Genomic DNA, 24,170 nt, shown 5'->3' on the forward strand with positions numbered 1-24,170 from the left:
CTACAGCCTGGGAGTTCGGATTGAATGCCTTGCCAGTAGATCCTCGTTAGTAATCCAACTGGTGATTTCAAACATTCTGTATCTGGGGAGGATAGGTTACAATGACTTCAATTTTAGCCCCTATCATTTTACCCCTTTCCCTACCTCAGTGTGTGTCTGTCTTGTGTGTGTTTGGGTAGAGAGTGAGATGGTAGAAGGGGCAAGTAGATTAGCTGGCTGTTATTCTGGTATGATTATTGCACGCCTTATCTCTATTTTTGTTATAAACAGTTGTGTTTAACTTACAAATCTGTTGCCTGTAAGTCATTGGAGCAGTCAAGGGCCAAAGATCTCAGAAAAGTTATACAAATTATTAGTTAATTAACCCGTGTAGGGACTCCAGGATCTGTGGGGCTGGAATCAACTGCACACTAACCCAGGGTGTCATAACAGCCCGGTACAGACACGATGGGCCAAATGACCTCTTTCTGTGCTGTAAAATTTCTGTCATGTGGCACTTGTCAAACACCTTTCAGAAGTCCATGTCCTCCATATTACCCTCAGCAGCTATCTGTTACCTCATCAAAAAAACTCAAAACGTACTTGCCCTGAACAAATCTGCCAAACTGCTTTAATTAACCTAACCAAGTGATTTTAATTTGTTCCAGATTATCGTTCATTAAAGTTTTGCCACACCAAGCTTAAACTGTCTGGCTAGGCTTATCCTTACATGCTTTTTTGAGCAAGGGTTAACATTCGCTAGTCTCCAGTCCTTTAGCTAGCACCGCCCCTGCAACCAAAGATTGGAAGATTTCCACAATTTCCACTTTATTTCTCTCAGTCTCCTCGGATTCATCTGATCTGGTCCTGGTGGTCTGTCAATTTTAAGTACAGTCAGCCGTTCTAGTTGGTAGGGTCTAGCTTTGACCTCCTTATAACAAAAAGGAATGGGATTATGCAACAAAAAGTTCAATAAAGTAGCAGGTGCCAACTGTTGATATCAAAATCATGCAACTCTGCACAGGAAGAATTGAAGGGTATTTTGAGAAAGTGAGTGAGGGGTTGACATGTGAACAAGTGGGGCTATTTCATCTCCTGTCTTTAAGCTCCAAGCTTTTCCGCAGTCAAAAAGGTTTTACTCCAACAAAAGAAAACACACAAGTTAACTGGTTTTTAAAACTATTTATTTTCTGTGTGGGTGTTTCATCTAGTGTACAGATTCAGACAAAATAGACAAAACATATGTATATGGCTCTGTTCTGTTTAATATAGATTCAGTCACTTCATCCAGATGATTGAAACAGTGAGGTGGACGATCGAGGCACTGGATTGTGCGAGAAGCTTATATTGTTCTAAAGACAATTTTTGTCAGGGATTTACAGCAGCTTCCTCTTCTCAAACTCCTGGAAAAGAGGTAAAAATAATCAAAGTGGCATCTCATTTATCAAAAGCAGGTTCAAATTCTGAACTCAAAGTGATTTTTTTTTTTAAATTAAAGAGGGAGTGTTTTTAATTTAATTAAAACTGCAGCAACAGTACTCGGTAACACCTCTTCTTTTTGCAGTGTAGTAAATACCACCATAAAAAAATTCTGATCATCCAACAGACAAAGAAGGCTATTCGCCCAATTCTGGCTTCTCTGAGCAGACTAACCCCAATGTCCTCCCATTAATGCATCCAATTGATTTGGAAGAGATTCCAGGGTGTTTAAACTTCATACTCCATCAATCAATGTACTGATTACTCTGTGAATAAAACCCTCTTGATCAGTCCTAAATATAACTTTTATTATTTTCAACTTGTCTTCCCTTAACCTAATGAATTTGGGTTTAAAATATTAAGTTCAAAATCCACCCAGTCTCTCTCAAAACTATTTCCCAAATTTCACTTTTTATTGCAACAATTCAAAAAAAATTCTATTTTGCCGTTAAGAGTTTTGAACTGCAAGCAAAATGTAGCATCACATTTATTAAGCCCATCACCCCTCCTGCATCCTGACTCTGCGATTCCAGCCTCTTGCGCATCCACTTATCTTTACCCTACAACTGACCTCTTGTGCCTTTAATTGCCTGTGCCCTTAAGCTCTAGAGTTCACTCCATAATCCTCTTCACCTCTCTTCCCTCACTCCTCAGAATCTACCCATCCTGTCTTCATGTCTGCTGGCAGGCTCGTTGTCACATTCTGTTCAAAGTCGCTCCTGTGAAGCACCTTGGGGGACATTTCACTGGGTAAAAGGTGCTACATAAATGCAAGCTGCTGTTGTTGACCCAGTTTGGCTGACAGCCCATAATGGAGACAGGTGCAATGGGGGCGGTTCCTGCTGTTTTTAAGGAAGGCAGACCCAGTTTGGTCACAAGTGGGACAAAGTAACTACAACAGAAAATTAGCATCTGGGTGGGGGGGGCAGAGACGGTGCGATATATAGATCTTTTTTTTTTAAAGCACGCACGCACATCTCTAATAAGGACATTCATCAAAGTGATAAGATGGAATGCCAAGACATACATTTGAGCATCGCAGGAATATATGCTGCTCAGCAGGCTGGTAATGATAGGACATGAAGCAGCATGATGCACATTCAGCATTGGTTGACCTGCTGCAGGAAGATGCTGAGGAAGTTGAGCATTTCTCCTCAGGATGGGGGAGAAACAAACAATGCACCTGAACCTCTGGATATATCACAACAGCAGGCCTTTCAGCAGAGTGTCCGCTGGCTCAATACTTCAGCGAAAAGCACAAAGAGAGAAGAAACCAAAGGCAGATGGAATTACAAGGCTAAAAGTAGCAGCGTAAATTAAAAATTCAATGCATCTTGAGGGGCATTCTTTGGAAAGCACTTGTTGAAAATATTACTAATTTTATAGGAAACACAGGATGGATTCCTGTGTTAATTCAGGCTGGTGTTAAAGTCACACAGACTATTATCATAGAATCCTTACAGTGCAGAAGGCCATTCGGCCTATCGAGTCTGCACTGACCCTCTGAAAGGAAATTAAATAGTGAAATAAATGTTATTTTAAATAAACTTAATTGTTAAAGCTAGTTAGTAACGTTAACCAATTTACTGAAGAGATCAGAAAGTTCCCTTGCCTGCTGCAAACTCGCAAACCTTCGTCAAGGCAATTGGCAAGAAACAAAAAGATCACCAAAATATTATATCCCAACTTCCCTATAGATGCTGTCTGGCCTGCTACGTGGTTCCAGCAGTGTCTGTTTAAATTGCAGATTTCCAGCAACCTTTCCTTTTAATCTGCATGCTAACCTGGCACATCATCTTGGATTAAGGGGAGGGAATGTGGAGCAAACAGAAACAGAAGAAAGTCAGTCAGCGTCCTTGCTCCTGAATCTCTATCTATCAATCGTTCCTGAGATGAGTGTGGATGTTGAGTGGGGATTAGACTGGGCTTAGTTGGGACTTTCCGCAGTTCAATAGGTTGCTGACAACTCCATGCCTGGGTTCGCAAATAAAATATAAGCAACCGGAGTCAGGCAGTGAAAGGCTCTGACAACGACTGTGGAACAGTGATTCTAAAGCTCTTAAGTACTCCACTTAAAGGTGTTGCGAAAACAGTGTGCACAAATAACTCTCCCACACAACGTAACTAGCTTCTGGGAGTTGAACGGTACGACTGCAAAAAAAAAAAATCTAAAATGACTTTCATCAAAATAATTGAATTCCACCTTCAACAAAATTATTTCTCCACCTTTAACCTGGTCACCCCACAATCAGTTTAACTGTAGAATTTAAAATGTATATCAATACATATACAAAGCAATTACTGCTGCCTACCTATAGTTATTAATAAACTCTAGTCCATTCACTGAATTATTTTCCTGTCCTTCATCTTGCTCCAGTGGCATATTCTTTTTTGGTTGTTATTCTCCCAGGCAAGATAGAAAAATAAACTGTAGGAGAGCGACAGTCAGTACAGAGATTTTTAATTTGATGTACTTTACCGAATGCTTAAAAAAAACTTCATTGCAATTATAAAATCATTGAGTGTCTTTACGACAGAGATAGATAGGTTTATGATTAATAAGGGGAGCAGGGGTTATGGGGGCGAAGGCAAGGGAATGGGGATGAGAAACCTAACGGCCATGATTGAAAGGCGGAGTGGATTCGATGGGCCGAATGGCCTAATTCTGCTCCTATTACATGTATTATTTGCAAAAGCAAACTGATTCATTTATCCTGTCTTCTTTCCTACCCTATACAACCTTCAGAGTGCTATGTGCTGCCGGCGGATTTCTCAACATATATACAGAAATATGCAGATTTCACTGCCCTTGGCCCATTGTGAACTTTTCTTCTTTCTTGGATAGTTTTTTTTTTCATGCTTTATTTCAAAAGAATACACAGCAGAGAAAAATGGCCATTCAGCCCTGTGGGCTCTGCAAAGTCCCCTTTACTAACATTTGGGAGAGTGTCGAAACTGGGAGAGCTGTCTCACAGACCAGTCAAGCAGCAACCTGACATAGTCATACTCGTGGAATTACACCTTACAGATGATGTCCCAGACACCACTATCATCATTCCTGGTGGGTCTATCCTGTCTCACAGGCAGGACAGACCCAGCAGAGATGGCGGCACAGTGGCCTACAATCAGGAAGGAGTTGCACTGGAGCCCTCAACATCGACACTGCACCCTATGAAGTCTCAGTACATTAGGTCAAACATGGGCAAGGGAGCCTCTTCCTGTTTACTACATACAGCACCCACCACCACCACCCCCATCAAATGATGAATCAACACTCCTCCATTTGAACACCACTTGGAGGAAGTATGGAGGGTGGCAAGGGTGCAGATGGATTCAAGGTAAGGGATTTAATGTCCATCACCAAGAATGGCTCAGTAGCACCACCTCAGACAGAGCTAGCCGAGTCCTAAAGGACTGGGTCTGCGGCAGGTGGTGAGGAAACCAACAAGAGGGAAAAACATACTTAACCTCGTCCTCACCAACGTGCCATCTGTCCATGCCAATATCGGTAGGAGTGACCACCACACAGCCCTTGTGGAGACATTGAAGAGTGGCATGTAGCGTGGCATTACTATTCTGCTAAATGGGCTAGAATTTGAACAGATCTAGCAACTCAGCACAGGGCAGCAAGGTAGCATAGTGGTTAGCACAATTGCTTCACAGCTCCAGGGTCCTAGGTTCGATTCCCAGCTTGGGTCACTGTCTGTGCGGAGTCTGCACGTTCTCCCCGTGTCTGCGTGGGTTTCCTCTGGGTGCTCTGGTTTCCTCCCACAGTCCAAAGATGTGCAGGTTAGGTGGATTGGCCATGATAAATTGCCCTGAGTGTCCAAAATTGCCCTTAGTGTTGGGTGGGGTTATGGGGATAGGGTGGAGGTGTGGGCTTGGGTAGGGTGCTCTTTCCAAGAGCTGGTGCAGACTCGATGAGCCGAATGGCCTCCTTCTGCACTGCTAATTTTATAATTCTATGAACTCAAGACCGGGCAGCCATGAGGTGTTGTAGGCCATCAGTAGAATTGTAATCAACCACAATCTGTAACCATGGCCCAGCATATATCCCACTCTACGACTATCACCAAGCCAGGGATCAACCCTGGTTTAATGACGATTGCAGGAGAGCATGCCAGGAGCAACACCAGGCATACCAAAAAATGAGGGGTCCAGCTGGTGAAGCTGCAACACAGGATTACTTGCGTGCCAAACATCATAAGCAGCAAGTGACTGGCACAGCTAAGCAATTCCACAACCAATGGATCAGATCCAAGTTCTGCACACCTGCCACATCTAGTCATGAATGGTGGTGGTTAATTAACAACTAACTGGAAGAGGAGGCTGCACAAATATCCCCATCCTCAATGATAGAGGAGCCCAGCACATATGTGCAAAAGGGAAGGCTGATGCATTTGCAGCTATCATCAGCCAGAAGTGCCGAGTGATGATCCATCTCGACCTCCTCCGGAGGACCCCAGCATCACAGATGTCAGTCTGCAGCCAATTCAATTCACTCCACATGAAAACAGGAAACAACCGAAGGCACTGGATACTGCAAAGACTTTAGACCCTGTCAATATTCCGTCAATAGTACTGAGGAACCTGAACCTGCTGCTCTCCTAGTCAAAATGCTGCAGCATAGCTACAATAGTGGCATTTACCCGGCAACATGGAAAATTGCCCAGGTATATCCTGTACACAAAAAAGTTGGACAAATCCAACCCGGCCAATTAACAACCTATCAGTCTACTCTCGATCAGTAAAGTGATGGACGGGGTCATCAACAGTGCTATCAAGCAGCACTTGCTTGGCAATAATCTGCCATAGATGCACAGTTTGGGATTCACCAGGGCCACTCAAGCTCCTGACCTCATTACAGACATCGTTCAAACATTAAATATGGGCAAAAGAGCTAAATGAGGTGAGATGAGGCAAGGCGAGAGTTACAGCCCTTGACATCAAGTATGGCATTAAGGAGCCCAAGCAAAACTGGAGTCAATGGGAGTCAGGGGGAAAACTCTCCACTGGTTGAAATCAAGCAGAACAAAGGAAGGTGGTTCTGCTTGTTGGAAGTCAATTATCTCAGCTCTAAAACATCACTGCGAAAGTTTCTCGGGGTAGTGTCCTAGGCCCAACCATCTTCAACTGCTTCATCAATGACCTTCCTTTCACCGTAAGGTCAGAAGTGGGGATGTTCGCTGATAATTGCACAATGTTCACAACACCTCAGATGCTGAAGCAGTCCATATCAAACTGCAGCAAACTTGGACAACATCCAAGCTTGGGCTGACAAGTGGCAGGCAACATTAGCGTCACAGGTATCAGGCAATGACCAACTCCAACGAGTGGAAATCGAACTTCTGTTCCATGACATTCAACGGCATTACCACCGCTGAATCCCCCACTATCAACATCCTGGGGGTTACCATTGACCAGAAACTGAACTGGGCTAGCTGTATAAATGCTGTGACTACAAGAGAAGGTCAGAAGCTGGGATACTTGTGGCAAGTAACTGGCCTCCTGACTCCCCAAAGCCTGCTGACCACCTGCAAGGTGCAAGGCACAAGTCAGGAATGTGAAGCAATCTTCTCCACTTGCCTGGATGAGTGCAGCTCCATCAACACTCAAGAAGCTCACCACCATCCAGGACAAAGCAGTCCGTTTGATTGGCATCACATTGTGATGAATGTAAGAAATTGGTATATATATTTCATTTAATATCTATTGCAATAAGGTTTTTTAAAAGCATGAATTATGTATATATTAGTTGCAGTATTATTAAAGAATCTAGGTTAAGGCATCCAGACTATATGTCTGCTAAAGCTGTAATTTTCAAGTCATAAAAGATGAGGTAATTATTAATTTTAACCATTTACTTGTTTACAGAGAGATGCCGAGTGCAACATTTTTATGATTGCTGCAGCTTCCTTGGAGAGTAGATAACTTATGAGGGATTGTATTGAGTTCTACCTAAGCAGGTGTTGGAACATCATAGTGGGATACAGATTATGTAATAATGGGAGGAACCAGGTCTGTCTATGGTTTTGTAGTCTGTTTTGGGCTTTTAAATTGAACAGCAGCTTTGCCAAATGCTGCAAGACAGAAGGATTTTCAGGTTGCTCTTGAAAGATTCCCTCTTAAAAAATCTCGACAAGATAAGTAAATCTGTTCTGTTAACTTTATTTATAACTGGCATTTGAACTGTATTGGGGTTGCTTGATTCGAGTTAGTGAAGGTGTAAGGAGTAAGTTTAAGTTTTCCTTGTGCTTAAGAACTGTTTAACTGATAATTGTAAAGCTATTTTCTTTGATGTAAATGTGGTTAATTCTGTGTTTAAATTAAGGTTTATTTTAACATAAAAGATCCCTTTTGGTCAGAGTCATTGCTGGGGTGAGGTATCCTTTCCTCACAGTTTCACAAATTCAAAGTGTTTGGGGTTCTTGTCTGGCATCCTAACCAAAGATGTAAAGGTTAGGTGGATTGGCCGTGCTAAATTGCTCCTTAGTGTCAAAGATGTGCAGGTTAGATGGGGTTATGGGGATAGGGTGGGGCAGTGGGCCTGGGTAGGGTGCTCTTTCAGAGAGTCAGCACAGACTCGAAGGGCTAAATGGCCTCCTTCTGCACTGTCAGAATTTTATGTTAGCGTCTGGTCTGGGATCCTAACACCATCCAAAACAATTTGCTCCCACCATCAATTACACACAGTAGCAGTAGTATGCATCGTGGAGCCGGTTTAGCTCAGTTGGCTGGGCAGTTGGTTCGTGATATAATTCCCACATCGGCTGAGGTTATTCATGGCTCCGCCTTCTCAACCTTGCTCCGCGCCTGAGGTGTAGAGGTCCTCAGGTTAAATCACCGCCAGTCAGCTCTCCCCCCTCAAAGAAGGAAGCAGCCTATGGTAATCTGAGACTATGGCAACTTTACATTGCCATCATCGACAAGATGCACTGCAGGAACTCAGGATATTACCTTTGAAACCTATGACCACTACCCATCTAGAAGGACAAGGGTAGCAGATATGTGGGAACACCACCACCTGAAAGTCCCTCCAAGCCACTCACCATCCTGGCTTGGAAATATATCAACGTTCCTGCACTTGACCTTCCTCCCGAACAGCACCACGGGTGTACTTACATGGACTGCAGTGATTCAAGAAAGGGCATTTAGGGATGGGCAAACATGCTGGCACTGCCAGCTCGCATTCCATAAATGAATATAGAAAAAGAAATGCAAGTACTTTCCTTTCAAAAATATAGAGCAATGGAAAATTAAAAATATTGGTATATTATTAAATGGCAGCATATACTCACACATCTTTAAGTTAATTCAGTTGATAACAAGAAGTCAAAGAAATAGAAGACTGTGTTGAAAAGACAACTGTGCAGAACAATGACTTTCAACCTGCAGCTAGGTATCACTATTTCCTGGTCATTTGTAGGCATACTAAATAGTAATCGCATCGTCAATTCATCAAGGCTCACGCTCATCTTAAGCTTGCATCTTCAGTGTTGGCCTTTATCACATCCAAAGAAGTCAAGGAGCTCAGATAAATTGTGTTTTGCTGCCACTTGGTGGCATTTACAAGCATTCACACTTTTTTTTTAAATTTAGAGTACCCAATTCATTTTTTCCAATTAAGGGGCAATTTAGCGTGGCCAATCCACCTACCCTGCACATTTTTTGGGTTGTGGCGGCGAAACCCACGCAAACACAGGGAGAATGTGCAAACTCCACGAGGACAGTGACCCAGAGCCGGGATTGAACCTGGGACCTCGGTGCCGTGAGGCAGCAATGCTAACCCACTGCGCCACCATGCTGCTCCCAGCATTCACACCTCGTATCATTGTCACCAGAGCCACTTCTTTCCAGTAAATGAACAAACCAAGACCCCTTTTTGTTATGTGATTCTGACCAGTATTTTAGGGTAGTGTTTGTTTTTTAAAATTTGTTTATGGGTTGTGGGCATCACCGGCTAGGCTGGCATTTATTGACCATCCCGAATTACCCTCGTGAAGGCGGTGCTGAGCCGCCTCCTTGAGCCGCTGCAGTCCACAAGAGTTGTAATATTGATTGATGGATAATTATTGATCAGGGCGCTGGGGGCATCTCTCCTGCTCTTCTTCAAAATGATACCATGGGATATTTTACCTCTCAGTTGAGAACACAGTCGTGGACTCAGTTTAGCATCATGTCCAAAAGACAGCAACTCCAACCATGCAACACTCCCTCGGCATTGGAGTGTCAGCCTTGATATTTGTGCTCAAGTCCGACAGCAGGACTGGAACTCACAACTTGCTGACTGAGGCAAGAGTGCTACCAACTGAGCCATAGCAGGCACTGCTTAAAGGATGGCTGTGGGGAAATTCTTCCAGAAATCTCCCAACTCTTTCTTGAGGGTTTTGATCTTTTAAGATCGATCTCAGGCTTTTGGGCAGCATAACACAACCAGTATTTATTGTCTATCCCTATTTGCCTTCATAGAGCTCAGTGGTTTAAAGGCCACTTCGGAGGGAAACTGAGAGCCAACTCAGCGATCCTGAGGACAGACCAGTGAAATGGCAGGTTTCCAGATCTACAAGCATTCGTGAATCAGTTGTTTAAAACGATAATCCAACAGCGTCATGGTCATTGTCACTGATACCAACTATTTATTTATTTTTAAACAGAATGCAAATTCTCAAACTGTTTTGGTGTGACTTGCATTCACAGTTTATGGATTACTGTACTCCACAGCCTCCATCTATTGAGGAAAGTATAAACGCGACACAGCGAGTCAAATTTTCAGGAAGAAATTCTGCACAGCATTGAAGGTATAGTCAGGCTAGGTAGCTGAGTCTCAGTGCCTGTTATTCCCCTGTAGTTTCCTCATGCAAATGACTAGTAATCCCATGTGAAAATATATTTTTAAGACAATCTAACTAGCAGACTTCGGGTCCCAGTGCACTATTTCATCAATAAATCCAACACATTATGCCAATACTAAAACAATTATTTGAGCTGATTTGTTAAAAGGAAACAACATAAGCTATTGATTCATTCCAATGAGTAGACTAGGTTTTTTTGCAGCCCGCCACAAGCTGTAGTGCGACTCGATGAAACAAGTGAAATATTGCCATACGTCACTGCCATTTCGTACAGTGTTAAGATGGATGGCACGGCAAATCGTAACAGAAACAATCTTTTTGACACTTTAGAAAAAAGACTTGTATTCTTATAAAGCACCATTTATGCTCTCAGCATTCTCCCAAGTGCTTCACAACCAATCAATTACTTTAAAATGTAGCTCCTACTGTTTTATAGGAAAACCTGACAAACCTATGTTCCAATGTACCTCCTGCTCTTCTTCATGTCTAACAGTACCACATTCCCACAGACTGCATGGAACTGCCAACCTGGATTATATACTCAAAAGACAGGAATGGGGCTTGAACCTGTTACCCTTTGGTTCAGATTAATACCACTGAACTAAATTAACATTTAAAACAGAGGCGGTCGATGGTGTGAAACCTGAAAAGGAGCCGAGGGCTGGTGTACCACGGTTGCAGTCCCAAATTGTCAATTGCCACCTTTAACCAGGGTGGTCCGGGAGCTGCGGCTGAGGGTAAAATCAAGCTGAAACAATTTGAATAGGGACTGCATGAAGATGTAAGAATGGAACTCCTCCCTTCTGGTACAAGGCTGGTAGGCTATTCGACTAAGTGGAGGCACAGTCAAACCCAATCCACACACACACTTCAGTGGGATTTATTGGGTCATGATCAGGCCTTTATGCTTTGGGTTATCTTAGTCCAAGACCAGTTGTACTGCGAGAAATGGTCAAAGATTCTATGTACTTCTTGAATTGCAATATGTAGCCAGAGTATTAAAACTCAAGTTTTTAAAAAAGCAGCTTCACAAATTGAAAAGACGTGCAGTTTGAAAAGATGGTGGGGCCACAGGAAAGTCACGTTTTCCCCCTGAAATGACATGCCTTGAAATGATCAAGGTACAAGCAATGTAGCAGCTAAGACGCAAAATCTGCAGTTTTTTTAACAGCTGTATTATTCAGTGCTAAAGCAGCATCAGTTTTCATTTGAATAATCTCAGGAATGTATCAACGTGCATGCCTTGGATCAATGCACCAGGGAACGTGGCAAGTCAGCAGGGTAGTGTGTCAATCTGCCCAATAGCAAGGATCACACAGCATGGTGTGCCTGGCTGTTTTGTAGAGTGCTGCCACCGAGAGAGAAAAACAGCAGCCCTGTGGTGCAAAACGATATGCGGAGCCATGTGCAGAGCTCTCTAAGGGAATATGCCGACGAAAGCGTCACAAGAGAGAGGGTGGCCACACTGTGTAAGAAGCCATGTTGCAGCAAGACAAGATACTCAATCGCTGGGCGAGGAAAGCAAAGCAGCAAGTCGAGCACAACAGTTGGAACCAAACCTAGAACACTCAGAGCGTAGAATCCAGGAATTGCTTTCTTTTAAAACAATTGAACTCTTTAAAAAAAATATTTACAGCATTTTGAGGAGATAAGTTAAACCTAGAAGGCAGATGGTACCAGGAGCTGGGTCATATTTACTGCTTTTATGTGACTTCCACTGTGTGTTTTTCTAAGAAAAGGTAAGTGGCGAAAGAAGGAATGAGAATTCTGCATCTCTCCTATTACAGTGATGAGGGGTTGACAGATATAAAGAGCTTTGTTTTAGGCTGAGGCATCAAAAGCTGTGTTCAATGCGACAGGAATCATACAGAGACCCGGCCAGCTCAGTAGTCACTGACCACAAACTGAACTGTATGAAATTGAATGGGAGTTTTCCAATTAAAAGACTTAACTCAACAGGCATCCAATAGGCTCGTCATGCATTTTTTTTTTTACGTAGAATTTACAGTGCAGAAGGAGGCCATTCGGCCCATCGAGTCTGCACCGGCTCTTGGAAAGAGCACCCTACCCAAGTCCACACCTCCACCCTATCCCCATAACCCAGTAACCCCACCCAGCACTAAGGGCAATGTTGGACACTAAGGGCAATTTAGCTTGGCCAATCCACCTAACCTGCACGTCTTTGGACTGTGGGAGGAAACCAGAGCACCCGGAGGAGACCCACGCAAACACGGGGAGAACGTGCAAACTCCGCACAGACAGTGACCCAGCGGGGAATGGAACCTGGGACCCTGGAGCTGTGAAGCAATTGTGCTAACCACCATGCTACCGTGCTGCCCTATTGAATAAGCTGGGCAAAGTTTTAATTTACCTTCGGGTAACGCTTTTCTTTAACTCATGAAACTGGACAGCTCTTTCAAGGGGCCAGCACAGGGGTGATTGGCCAAATGGTGCCCCTTCTATGCTGCAAGATTCTATGAAATTGAAGTGGATCACAATTATAAAGGAAAATCAATGCTGAGGACTGGATGAAGACCATTTAGGACAGTCCGCATATCAGCGGTGGATAAGACAAAGTCGGAATGATTTCGACTGTGTGAACAAAGGGAGGTGTTTACACGAAGGTCCAAATTCATATGGAGGATCTTACAGATGATAAAACATGCCCAATGTTCAGGTTTTGCATTCTCTGTAAATTCTAGAACCAAAATTCATATTTACCTTCTGTATGGTGCTACCTAGCTTGGCAGGGGACATGCTGATTACCACTCCAGCATGCTGAAGGGCAGCAATCTTTTCCTTGGCTCCACCTTTGCCTCCTGCAATGATGGCACCAGCGTGTCCCATTCTCCGGCCTGGCGGTGCAGTAAGACCAGCAATGAACGAGACCACTGGTTTAGCATTGGGCCCCTGTAAAAACAGTAAGCAACAAATCGATCATTACGGACTGACAGGTAGATGGTCGGTACTGGTCTAGTAGACCAGTGAATGAGTTCAACCCCCATCATGGGCTGAGATTTTAAATTCAGGAATTTGAAAAAAAAAGAAAAGCTGAAAATAAAATGTAAAATCAAAAGTGACTATGAAACTGTAGATTTATTATTAAAAATCCAGTTAGTACGTTAAAGTCCTCCAGGGAAAGAACCTGCTGTCCTTTGTGTGGTCTATACATGACTCAAGCCTCACATTGATGTGGCTGATTCTTCACTGCTCTCCAGATTGGCCTAGCAAAGCACTTCGTTGTATGAAATATCAAATCAGAAAATGCTGGAAATTTGCAGCAGGCCCGACAGCGTGTGTGGAGAGAATCAGACTTAATGATTCAGGTCAGTGACTTTTCTTCATCGATTTTGGTGCAAGGTCACCGATCTGAAACATTGACACTTCTCAATCCTGACTAAGCTTTACTGCCAGTAGAAGTAACCCCGTGTTAGGAGAGCAGTCAATGCTTTCAACATAAAAGCCGTGAGATAACCATTAAGGTAACCACCAAACCTGATATATAAAACTAAAAACGATTAACGAATAAAGCCCAGGCAGAACATATGCAAATTTTGCGATGACCACAACGGGATAACTGGAGCTTTGAAAAAGGGGAGTAATGGGGATATGAGACTGTGTTAAGGTTTGAGGATTGGCTGGAAGCTTTTGAATGCTTTGCAACTGGAGGAGGTTTGGCCACAGGGAGGCAGTTTAGTCTTTTATGAGAAGTTGAGCCTCGGGGTATGATGGCATGGACGAGAATTTTGGGCAGCCAGAGAAGGAGGAAGCACAGGCAGAGGTGAAAGAAAGCAATATTGACAGTGAAGATTTTGTAATAATAATATTGTCACATTGAAATACACTCGAGATGCATTCAGGACTCTTGCGCCTTCTCCTCCAGACTATAATAATAATAATCTTTATTAGTGTCACAAGTAGGCTTACATTAACACTGCAACAAAGTTACTGTGAAAAGCCCCTAGTCGCCACACTCCGGCACCTGTTCGGGAACACAGAAGGAGAATTCAGAATGTCCAATTCACCTAACAAGCACGTATTTCGGGACTTGTGGGAGGAAACCGGAGCACCGGGAGGAAACACACGCAGACACTGTGAGAACTTACAGATTCTGCACAGGCAGTGACCCAAGCGGGAATCGAACCTGGGACCCTGGCTCTGGGAAGCAACAATGCTAAGAAGAGGAGGGAACCTCAGTGTCCAGTGGGCAGAAGGGCCATAGTGCAATGTGCAAGAGGGCAAGGGAGATTGATAGCATGAAAGCCAGATAAATACAGGTGCTAACGTGGGAGCTCCTTATCTGCCTAATATTACAAGTTTTACAAGTAGTGAGCAATGATACTGAGCAAGGGTATACGTGTTTATAATTTAACAGAGGAAGGCAAGGTTATAAATTATCACATGTAACCGATGTACCAGGAAGAAACTGTTCTTTAAAGTGTTCAAAGTAAAACAGTTAAAATAGAATGTTTGTAATTTTTCCCCTTTTCACAAGTGGATGGCTGACTCCCAATTGAAACGAATCAGGAAATATAGCCTGTTTTAGTAGAACGAAACAGACCCTCACAGGTTAGCCCTTTAGTGTCAGTGGTCAAGTGCTCCAAAAATGGTGAGAGGTAAAGGTAAAACACACAGTACATTGTTGACTTACTGTCATTGGTGCACAATTAGAAGATCACTTACTTCTACTCATTATTACGCATCCACTCCAGTCTTTACTTAAATATACTGGTGCTTGCTTTTTAGATCCACGACCAGAGCATGTGATACAGGTCTTGGCTGTATCAGTGAAGTAACCCCGCATAGATGAACGCAGTAACTTCATTACAGTGTTAATGTAAGCCTACTTGTGACAATAAAGATTATTATTATTATGGTCTGGAGGAGAGGCAAATCTCAGACGCAAGAGTGATTGCACCTCAAGTATATTTCACTGTTCTCTGGCAGCTATGGACGGGTTATGGAGTTTTCAGACAGTTGTTGCTAGCTTCTTGAAGACTTTCAACTCGAAAAACACCACACTTAGAATTAGAAAACGTGGTAATTCCGTGTACATGAAAATCATAAGGAAATTGCAACAAAACTATCAATGAGTGTCTGTCAAATCTGAATCTCCTTTTGAACATCCTTAGCACGCTGCGTTGCCAATGCCTGAAACTGACTTTTTTGGTACCCCTCGATAGCTGTCTGGCAGCAAAGAAAAGCAACATCTTCTTCCTTTGGACGAGGTTCAACCCTAAATCTGCAAAGAGAAACACTGGTAACCGAGATTAATGTTACAGTCAGAGCTACCATCTGGCCCTTGTGCCAACAATGGCTTTTAGTGTAATCAGCATCAAACACTTGCCGTCCACTGCACACCACTGCTGTACAGACATCCTCAGGGAGAAAAATAGAGGCACAAATACCAGTCATATGCCTGTCAGACCAAAGTGTGAATTTCAGAATGAATAAAAGGTCAACTAAAATTCAATTTGAAATAGCAGTCCTTCTGTCCCTATCCAAAATAGGAAATACCGGAAGAAAATTTGCATAAGATTTTTCCAAAATCATACCACAAATTTACTCGGCTTACCAGGTGAACAAGGAAAAATTGTTCCCGTCAGCTGATGGTATAGGGACCAAGGGTCACAGATTTTGAGGGGAATGCAGGGAAGAATTTTTTAACTATTGAATGGCTGTCCACAAGAGGATGGAAGCAGAGACAATCAATGCTTTCAAGAGGAAATTGGCTGGTCATTTGAAAATGAAATGAAAACCGCTTATTGTCACAAGTAGGCTTCAAATGAAGTTACTGTGAAAAGCCCCAAGTCGCCACATTCCGGCGCCTGTTCAGGGAGGCTGGTACGGGAATTGAACCGTGCTGCTGGTCTGCTTTCAAAGCCAGCGATTTAGCCCAGTGTGCTAAACCAGCCCCTTTGAAGGATAGATCAAGGCAACGGGACCTACTGGTCTGCTCTACAGAGAGGCAGCAAGGATCTTGATGGCCACCTTCTGTGCCGTAAGTGACTTCATGACTGGAAATATAGGGCTTAAATCTGGTCACTCCTCCCCAGTGGCTTTCTTTTAATTCATTCCTGGGAAGTGCACCAACATTTATTGCCCATCCCCAAGGGCATTTAAGAGTCAACCACATTGCTGTGGATCCGGAGTCACATGTGGGCCAGATCAGGCAAGGACGGCAGATTTCATTCCCTAAAGGACATTAGTGAACCAGATGAGTTTTTACATTTAATTCTAGAATTCATATTCACCATCTGCCATGGTGGGATTCAAACCCAGGGTCCCAGAGGATTGCCCGGCATCTCTAGATTGCTAATCCAGTGACAATACCGCTATGGCACTGCCTCCCACTAGGTTAAGCTCAGTTAGGTTAAGCTGGTGAGGACAGAGCCACACAAACCATGGATGCTCCAGGTTACCTCGGCTTATCTAATTTCAGTTGGGTGATTGGACTATTATAAGGGCTGGTTTAGCTCAGTGGGCTAGACAGCTGGTTTGTGATCCAGAATAAGGCCAGCCGCGCGTGTTCAATTCCCGTACCCTAACAGGCACCAGAATGTGGCGACTAGGGGCTTTTCACAGTAACTTCATACTTGTGACAATAGAAGGTTATTATTATTATATTACTATTATTATTATCCAGTGGAAAGTGAATGGTTGAGGGCAGAATCTAGCTGAGCTGTGGTTCTCTTCCTCTCTGCATTGTCAAATTCCCTCAACATTTACTGTCAATGTTCATGCATGACTAATGGGTACTTTAGCAAGGTACTGAAGGGAAACCGCCACTTGGAAAGCAGCACCATAGGAGCAACAGCTTGCTTTTATATAGTGCCTCTAATGCAGTAAAATACTCCAAGGTATAAGAGGAAACAACAACAAAATGAAGGGAAGGCATGCTTAAATCTCTTAAAAATTAGAGGACAAATCGATAAAACTTCTTACATGGGAATCTAATTTTATAACTAGGGGTGCAGACTACAAAAGCAAGGAGGTAACATTAGATCTATATTAATCATTGGTGTGGCTGGAGTTAGAACACACGTACAGTTTTTAATTTTCAATTTTTGGAAGAGTATCCAAGACATGGGTGCAGAAGTAATACACTAAAATTCTACTTTGGTTATGGTTATGAAGAAAAACTATTGAAATTAGGTCACTTCAGTAAGACAGGGATAAGTAAACAGTGATTTGATGAAGGGGCTAGATAAGATAAGTGGGGATGTAGCATTGAGGGAATATAGGAACATAGGACTGGAGCAGGTGTACGCTATTCAACCCTTAAACCTGCTCTGCTAATTGATTAGATCATGGCTGATCTGATCATCATTTCTGTCTGTTCCCAATAACCTTAAATTCCCACGGCTAGCAAAAATCTATCTAACTCAGCCTTGAATAAAGTCAATGACCCAGCATCCAATGCTTTCTGGGGAAGACGATTTCCACAGACTAATGACCCTCTGTGAGAAATAATCTTTCCTCATCCCTGTCTGAGAAATAATTTTTCCTCAACCCTGTCTAAAACTGCATCCCAAGGGCAGCACTGTGGTGCAGTGCTTAGCACTGCTGCCTCGCGGTGCCGAGGACCCGGGTTTGATCGCGGCCCCAGGTCACTGTCCGTATGGAGTTTGCACATTCTCCCCGTGTCTGCCCTTGGGACACCCCAAGGTCTCGCCCCCACAACCCAAAATAATGTGCAGGGCAGGTGAATCGGCCACGCTAAATTGCCCCTTAATTGGAAAAAAAAGAACTGGGTGCTCTAAATTTACTAAAACGTATATAACAATGAAACTGTATCCTAGTTCTAGTCTCCCCCACAAGTGGAAACATCTTCCCTGTATCCACCCGACCAAGTCCCCTCAGGGTCTTATTACATGTTTCAATAAGATCACTGCTCGTTCTTCTGAACACCAATGGGGAAATGAAATGAAAATCGCTTATTGTCACAAGTAGACTTCAAATGAAGTTACTGTGAAAAGCCCCTAGTCGCCACATACCGGCGCCTGTTCGGGGAGGCTGGTACGGGAATTGAACCGTGCTGCTGGCCTACCTTGGTCTGCTTTCAAAGCCAGCGATTTAGCCCTGTGCTAAACAGCCCCTCATGCCCAACCTGTTTCAGCCTCTCGTCATAAGATAAGCCCTGCATGCCAGCAATGAGTCGCGTGAACCTTCTCTGAATTACTTCTAATGCAATTATATCCATTTTCAAATAAAGAGAACAAAACTGTATACAGTACTCCAGATGCGGCCTCATCAAGTTCCTGTGCCACTGGAGTAAAATCTCCTGGAATAGAACTTATGATTATTGATTTAATAACCCGGGGCATCAATTTAAGATCATGACCAAAAGAACAAAGAAGGAAAGTAGGAGAAGCTTTGTTCTGCAGCAGGTGGTTAGGCCCTACTCAAAACGGTACTGGAAACAGAATCGAGAGCTTTCAAAAGGGGACATGGATAAATATTTCAAAACTAAATTTGGAATTTAGAAGTCCTCTGAACTTGTAGTGTGTTCATGATGAAGATCCAGCCAACAGGAGTTTGCAGTGTAGGGTTGATATGACTAACAAATTGATGAAGATTTATCAATAACTCAGTCATTTTAAGAATTAGGATAGCTCAGATTCAGCCAATTGAGGGCTGGAGGACAAACCAAGGTTGCGATGAAGTTAGAAACGCAGAAGAAACATGACCCAAGCTATCTTGGGGATTTTCTTTTCCCCAATTCATTCTGTAAAGTGGGAATTACTGGCATTTATTGGCCATCTCTAGTTACCACGAGGAAGTGGTGAGCCTTGATGCAAGAGGGCAGTTAAAGAATCAATCACATTGCTGTGCAACAGGACATGGATAAGCACAGCCAAAGGACATTGATGAACTAGCTAAGCTTTCAAACAATCTGATAGCATTGTGGCAGCTTTCAGTGATGCCAGCTTTTTATTTCCAGAATTGAAATTCTCAAACAGCTATGGAAGGATCTGGAGTCTAGATTAGTAACCTCTACACGATCCCACCCATACAACTTAAAATACAATGTCACTGGCTGTTTTCGGTACACAGAGGGATTTGGCCAGCACCTATGTGTGAAATACACGTTAGATTTGATCTATGTAAAACCAGCATCTAGTTTCCAGAGCAACATTAGATCTTTGCCATCTAAATTAGTATTGATTCTGAAAGATTTTTTTAAAAAATCATATGCATTTAAATTGAAATAAATGTGAAACAATTGCCATATTTTTAACTCTGCGCCTTTCATTACAGCAAAATCTAAGAAGATGCGATATGCTCCTAACCTGCACACCACTTTCAAATAGGTTACTTGATATTTTGAATATATTACATGATTTAATCAGGTTCTTTGTTGCAACGAGAATTCTACAAGGATTCTCACGAGAACAAGTCACGCTGACCTCCCAATCTTTCATTTAATGTCAGATATTGCGCAAATTCTGCTATCCTTCAAGTTTCTAATATCTAACCAGAAAAAAAGTGATGTGATTACATCTTTCTGACAGAAAAAATAAGCTACATTCTCTGTATGCTCAATATTATTTTTAGAACATTTCTTTTAATTATCTCCATACGGTTCCTAATCATGTAGCCATTCCTAATCCACGTAACCATTTTTCACATCATGGAATAAAAGGGACAATAGGACCATGGATAAGAAATTGGCTGAGTGGCAGGAAACAGAAAGTAGTGGCTAATGTATCAGAAAATGCTGGATAACCTTAGCAGTTCTGACAGAATCCGTGAAGAGAGAAAGGAGCTAACATGTTGAGTCTGGAAGCTTTGACAAAGAGTCAGCCAGACTCAGAATGTTAGCTCCCTTCTCTCTCCACAGATGTTGTCAGACCTGCTGAGATTGTCCAGTATTTTCTGTTTTTGTTTCAGATTTCAGCATCCGTAATAATTTGCTTTTAGCTTTGTGAATAATGGATGTTTTTCGGGCTGGAGGAATATTTGTCGTAGAGTTCCCCAGGGTCAGTGCTGAGACCATTGCTTCCCTGATATATATTAATGGCCTAGACCTTGGTGCACAGGGCACAATTTCGATATTTGTGGATGGTATGAGACTTGGAAGCATTGTGAACTGGGAGGATAGTGTAGAATTTCAAAAGGTCATAGACAAGTTGTTGGAATGGGGGGATAGGAAGGAGATGAAATTCAATGCAGAGGAGTGTGAAATGCTTCATTTAGGAATGAACAACATGGAGAGGCACTATACACTAAAGGGTATAATTCCAAAGGGGGTGCAGGAGCAGGGGAACCTGAATATGTGCAAAAGTCTTAAGGTGGCAGGACAGGTTGAGAGCATGGTTAATAAAGCATACAGTATCCCAATCGTTATTAATAGGTGCATAGAGTACAAAAGTAAAGAGGTTTGGTTAAATTTGTATAAAATACTGCTTTGACCTCAACAGGAGTAATGCAACCAGTTCTGGGCAATCAGAGAGAGCGCAGGTAAGACTCACAAGAATGATTCCGGGGAGGAATAACTTCAGGTTGGGAGACAGATTAGAAAAATTGGAACTGTTAAGTGATACGATAGAAGATAATGATAGAGTAGATAGGTAAAACTGTTTCTACTGGTAGAAGAATTGAAAATGAGGGGGTACAGATTTAAGGTAATTGGTAAAAGAAGCTATGAGATATGAGGAATTATTTTTACACTGCGAGTGGTTAAGATCTGGAATGATCTTCCCGTGACTCTGGTAGAGGCAGGTTTAATCAAGACATTCAAGTGGGAACCGGATTATCTTAAAAGGAAGAATGTGCAGGGTTACAGAGGGAAGGCAGGAGAATGGCATTGGTGCATCGCTCATTTGGACAACTAGCACAGACCCAATGGGCCGAATGTCCTCCTTCTGTGCTATAACAATTCTGTGATTAGCCCAGACAGTGAATATTAACAGACCACACAATCAGGAATGGCACTGTGGCTGAACTCAAGCTTGTCCCGTAGCAGCCTCCCCGAACAGGCGCCGGAATGTGGAGACATGGGGCTTTTCACAGTAACTTCATTTGAAGCCTACTTGTGACAATAAGCGATTTTCATTTAATTTCCTCATCAAATATCCATGAGGGATCACTGAGCAGCATTGGATGTGGTATTTTACCCAGCCTCTCTTTCCCCCCCCCTTCTCCATCTCCTCACTCTCATTAACCCTCTGCCCACCACCCAGGTCAAATGCAACACCTGGACCAACACTTGTACTGGCTAACTTCACAAGACCAGGGAGCAAACCTGGGAACAGCCACAGTTCAGATACTGGCAGAACCTGAGTTTTACTTTCATTCAGAGGACTCATTAGCAGGAACCTTCAATTCACTTCAGCAGTGGCTCATATTTCTGATCAAGGATAGATAACTTGGTCCAATCCAAACTATAACCAGTTTCTCCCTACTGTCCCTTCAGGGCTTAACCAAAAAGAATTTCACCTGTATAGCAACTTTAACATAGAAATACATTCCAAGGCGCTTCATGGAGTGTTAAACACCAACATTTGACACCAAACTACATGAGGAGACATTAGGACAGGCGACCAAAAGGGTTAGTTGAAGACTCAGATTTTTAAGGAGCATTTCAGAAGGCTGGAATGGGAGCTGGCGAGGTATAGGGAGGGAACTGCAGAAATCATGGCCTTAACAACTGAAGGCATTGCCATCAATGGTGGAGTAATTAAAAACGAGGGATGTACTGGAGGTCAGAAACAGAGCAGTGGAAAGATCTTGAAGGCCTGTCAGGCTAGAGGAGGGCACAGGGAGGGATCAAAGGCATGGGGAAATTTGAAATCAAGGATCAAATTTTTTTAATGGGGACATGCCAGACCGAGAGCCAATGTAGCTCAATGTACACAGGGTAATGGGTAAACAAGACTTGGTGTGAATTAAGATATGGGCAGACTTGGACAAGCTCAGGCTTACGTAGGGGGGTGTAGCTGGTTCTTCAGCAAGAGAGCATCCAGCTTAAAGGAAACCAACATTTAAAAGCCCAAAAAGAAAGATACTGCGTAGCATAAAGGGCCGTTTGTGATGGATCTCTTTCAGAAATCGACCAAATTCTACCTCCCAACATTCCACGGGAATCTGAAAACCCGACATAGACACAATGACTTTTTCAACATACTAGCCAAGAGACAGCTAACAAAGCCATCAGACCACACATTGAATATGTGTCTAAAAACTGTAATGCCCGTAAATAATACCTACAGATTTGGAGCCACTGCATCCAAATATGCCTCCATATTTCTTGGAAATGTTAATCCCAGAGAACGCTTTGATTAGAGGGATACCTAGCTGATATTATAACCAGGATCTTTCCCGTTGAAATCATCTTCATATGTTAACTGGTCTAAGGCCCCACCTTCTCAACCATACCCCTTGCCTGAGGTGTGGTGATCCTCAGGTTAAACCATCACCAGTCAGCTCTCCCCCTCAAAGGGTAAAGCAGCCTATGGCCATCTGGGACTATGGCGACTTTACCTTTATGTTAATGGGACTATTCATGAACCAGGATAGGAGACTGTTACAATCTGAAAGAAAACACAAGTTTGGGGAGAGGTTGTGGCAATCTCTCTCACGGAATTGATTGTTTAGTAGTTTTAAGAAACATGTGTTTAGCAATAGGAGTGGTGGCTGCAGGTAATAATAATCTTTATTGTCACAAGGCTTACATTTACATTACAATTAAGTTACTGTGAAAAGCCCCGAGTCGCTACATTACGGCTCCTGTTCGGGTACACAGAGGGAGAATTCAGAATGTCTAACATGCACGTCTTTCGGGACATGTGGGAGGAAACCAGAGCACCCGGAGGTAGCAGATAGCAATAAGGCAACAGTAAAAGCAGCAGCTGGCAGTTGTGGCAGCACTGCACCGTACAGAGGTCTCAGAAAATAAACTTCATAAGGGAATTGGATGCATCAAAACAGGATTAAAGGAACAGCTGAAACAGAAGCAACAACTTTTCAGAAGCAGTAATTCCAGGGTTAACAGCACGAGTGCAGCTCAGAAGCTATGGTAACAATGTTTTCTGAGTATAATACTGATTTAACTTACAAGGGGAGCAGAGTACTGGCGTTAGTAAGTTTATCGATGTTACGATAAACTATTAAAGAAGCATTGTGAGCCATGACCATTTTCTCTATCCAGACAGGTTCAGGCTGAAACTCAGAGTTAGGAGGGGAGCTGTGGGTTCACCTACCTACCTTGGTGGAAGATGGACAGGAGAGCTTTGGAATAGTCAAGTCTAGAGGTAGCAAAAGCAGCAAACAGAATTAGTATTATTTGCTGGTATAAACTCTGGGAATAAGCAAGGATCATGATGCAGGTTACAAACAATTATGGTTCTCTCTTCTTTTGGCTTCCTTTTAAGTTGCTTGGTCTGCTTGGCCACCACTATATTTGAACAACTCCATGTATAAATACTCTCCTTCCAAGTTTAATACTTCCAATATTAGTTCCGTGTAATACTATGCACAATGTCACGTGTAACACAGTACAGTAGGCCCTCACTTAAAATTGTGGCTGTGTTCACGAAAATCGTGACTTTAAATGAAGTGTCTTTAAGTGAATTGTGGGTTTAGGAATCAATGTTAAAGTCAGAGTTAATTTCTTTCAGACATTTCTCGCCCAGAAGAAAACAATGTACACATTGAAATACTATGGCAAACATGTGCAATAGTGTGCATTACTGGCAGAAATAACTTGTAAAATAGAATACATCACTATATATAAAAGCAATACAATGTACAAAAAATGTTGTTAAAAAATTACAGTACTCATCTCAGTACTTTTAGATTGACCAGGCTCCATCTAGTGACAGATGTTGGTCAGTACAGTTAGCAGTTACTTCCACT

At 42.8% G+C, this 24,170-nt stretch overlaps 1 protein-coding gene across 1 annotated transcript in view; it reads right to left on the reverse strand.

The window, feature by feature from the left end:
- Positions 1-1,146: 1,146 nt before the first annotated feature.
- suclg1 (succinate-CoA ligase GDP/ADP-forming subunit alph) overlaps positions 1,147-24,170 on the reverse strand; it is an 80,978-nt gene continuing 57,954 nt past the window's right edge. The window contains exons 8-9 of the mRNA XM_072497641.1: positions 13,032-13,220; positions 1,147-1,382 (exon numbers count right to left, since the gene is read on the reverse strand). Of these exons, the coding sequence (XP_072353742.1) occupies positions 1,356-1,382; positions 13,032-13,220 (216 nt within the window). The 3' untranslated portion in view covers positions 1,147-1,355. The remainder of the gene's footprint in view (positions 1,383-13,031; positions 13,221-24,170) is intronic.

Source organism: Scyliorhinus torazame, chromosome 3, assembly GCF_047496885.1.
Source record: "Scyliorhinus torazame isolate Kashiwa2021f chromosome 3, sScyTor2.1, whole genome shotgun sequence".
NCBI classification, from domain to species: domain Eukaryota; kingdom Metazoa; phylum Chordata; class Chondrichthyes; order Carcharhiniformes; family Scyliorhinidae; genus Scyliorhinus; species Scyliorhinus torazame.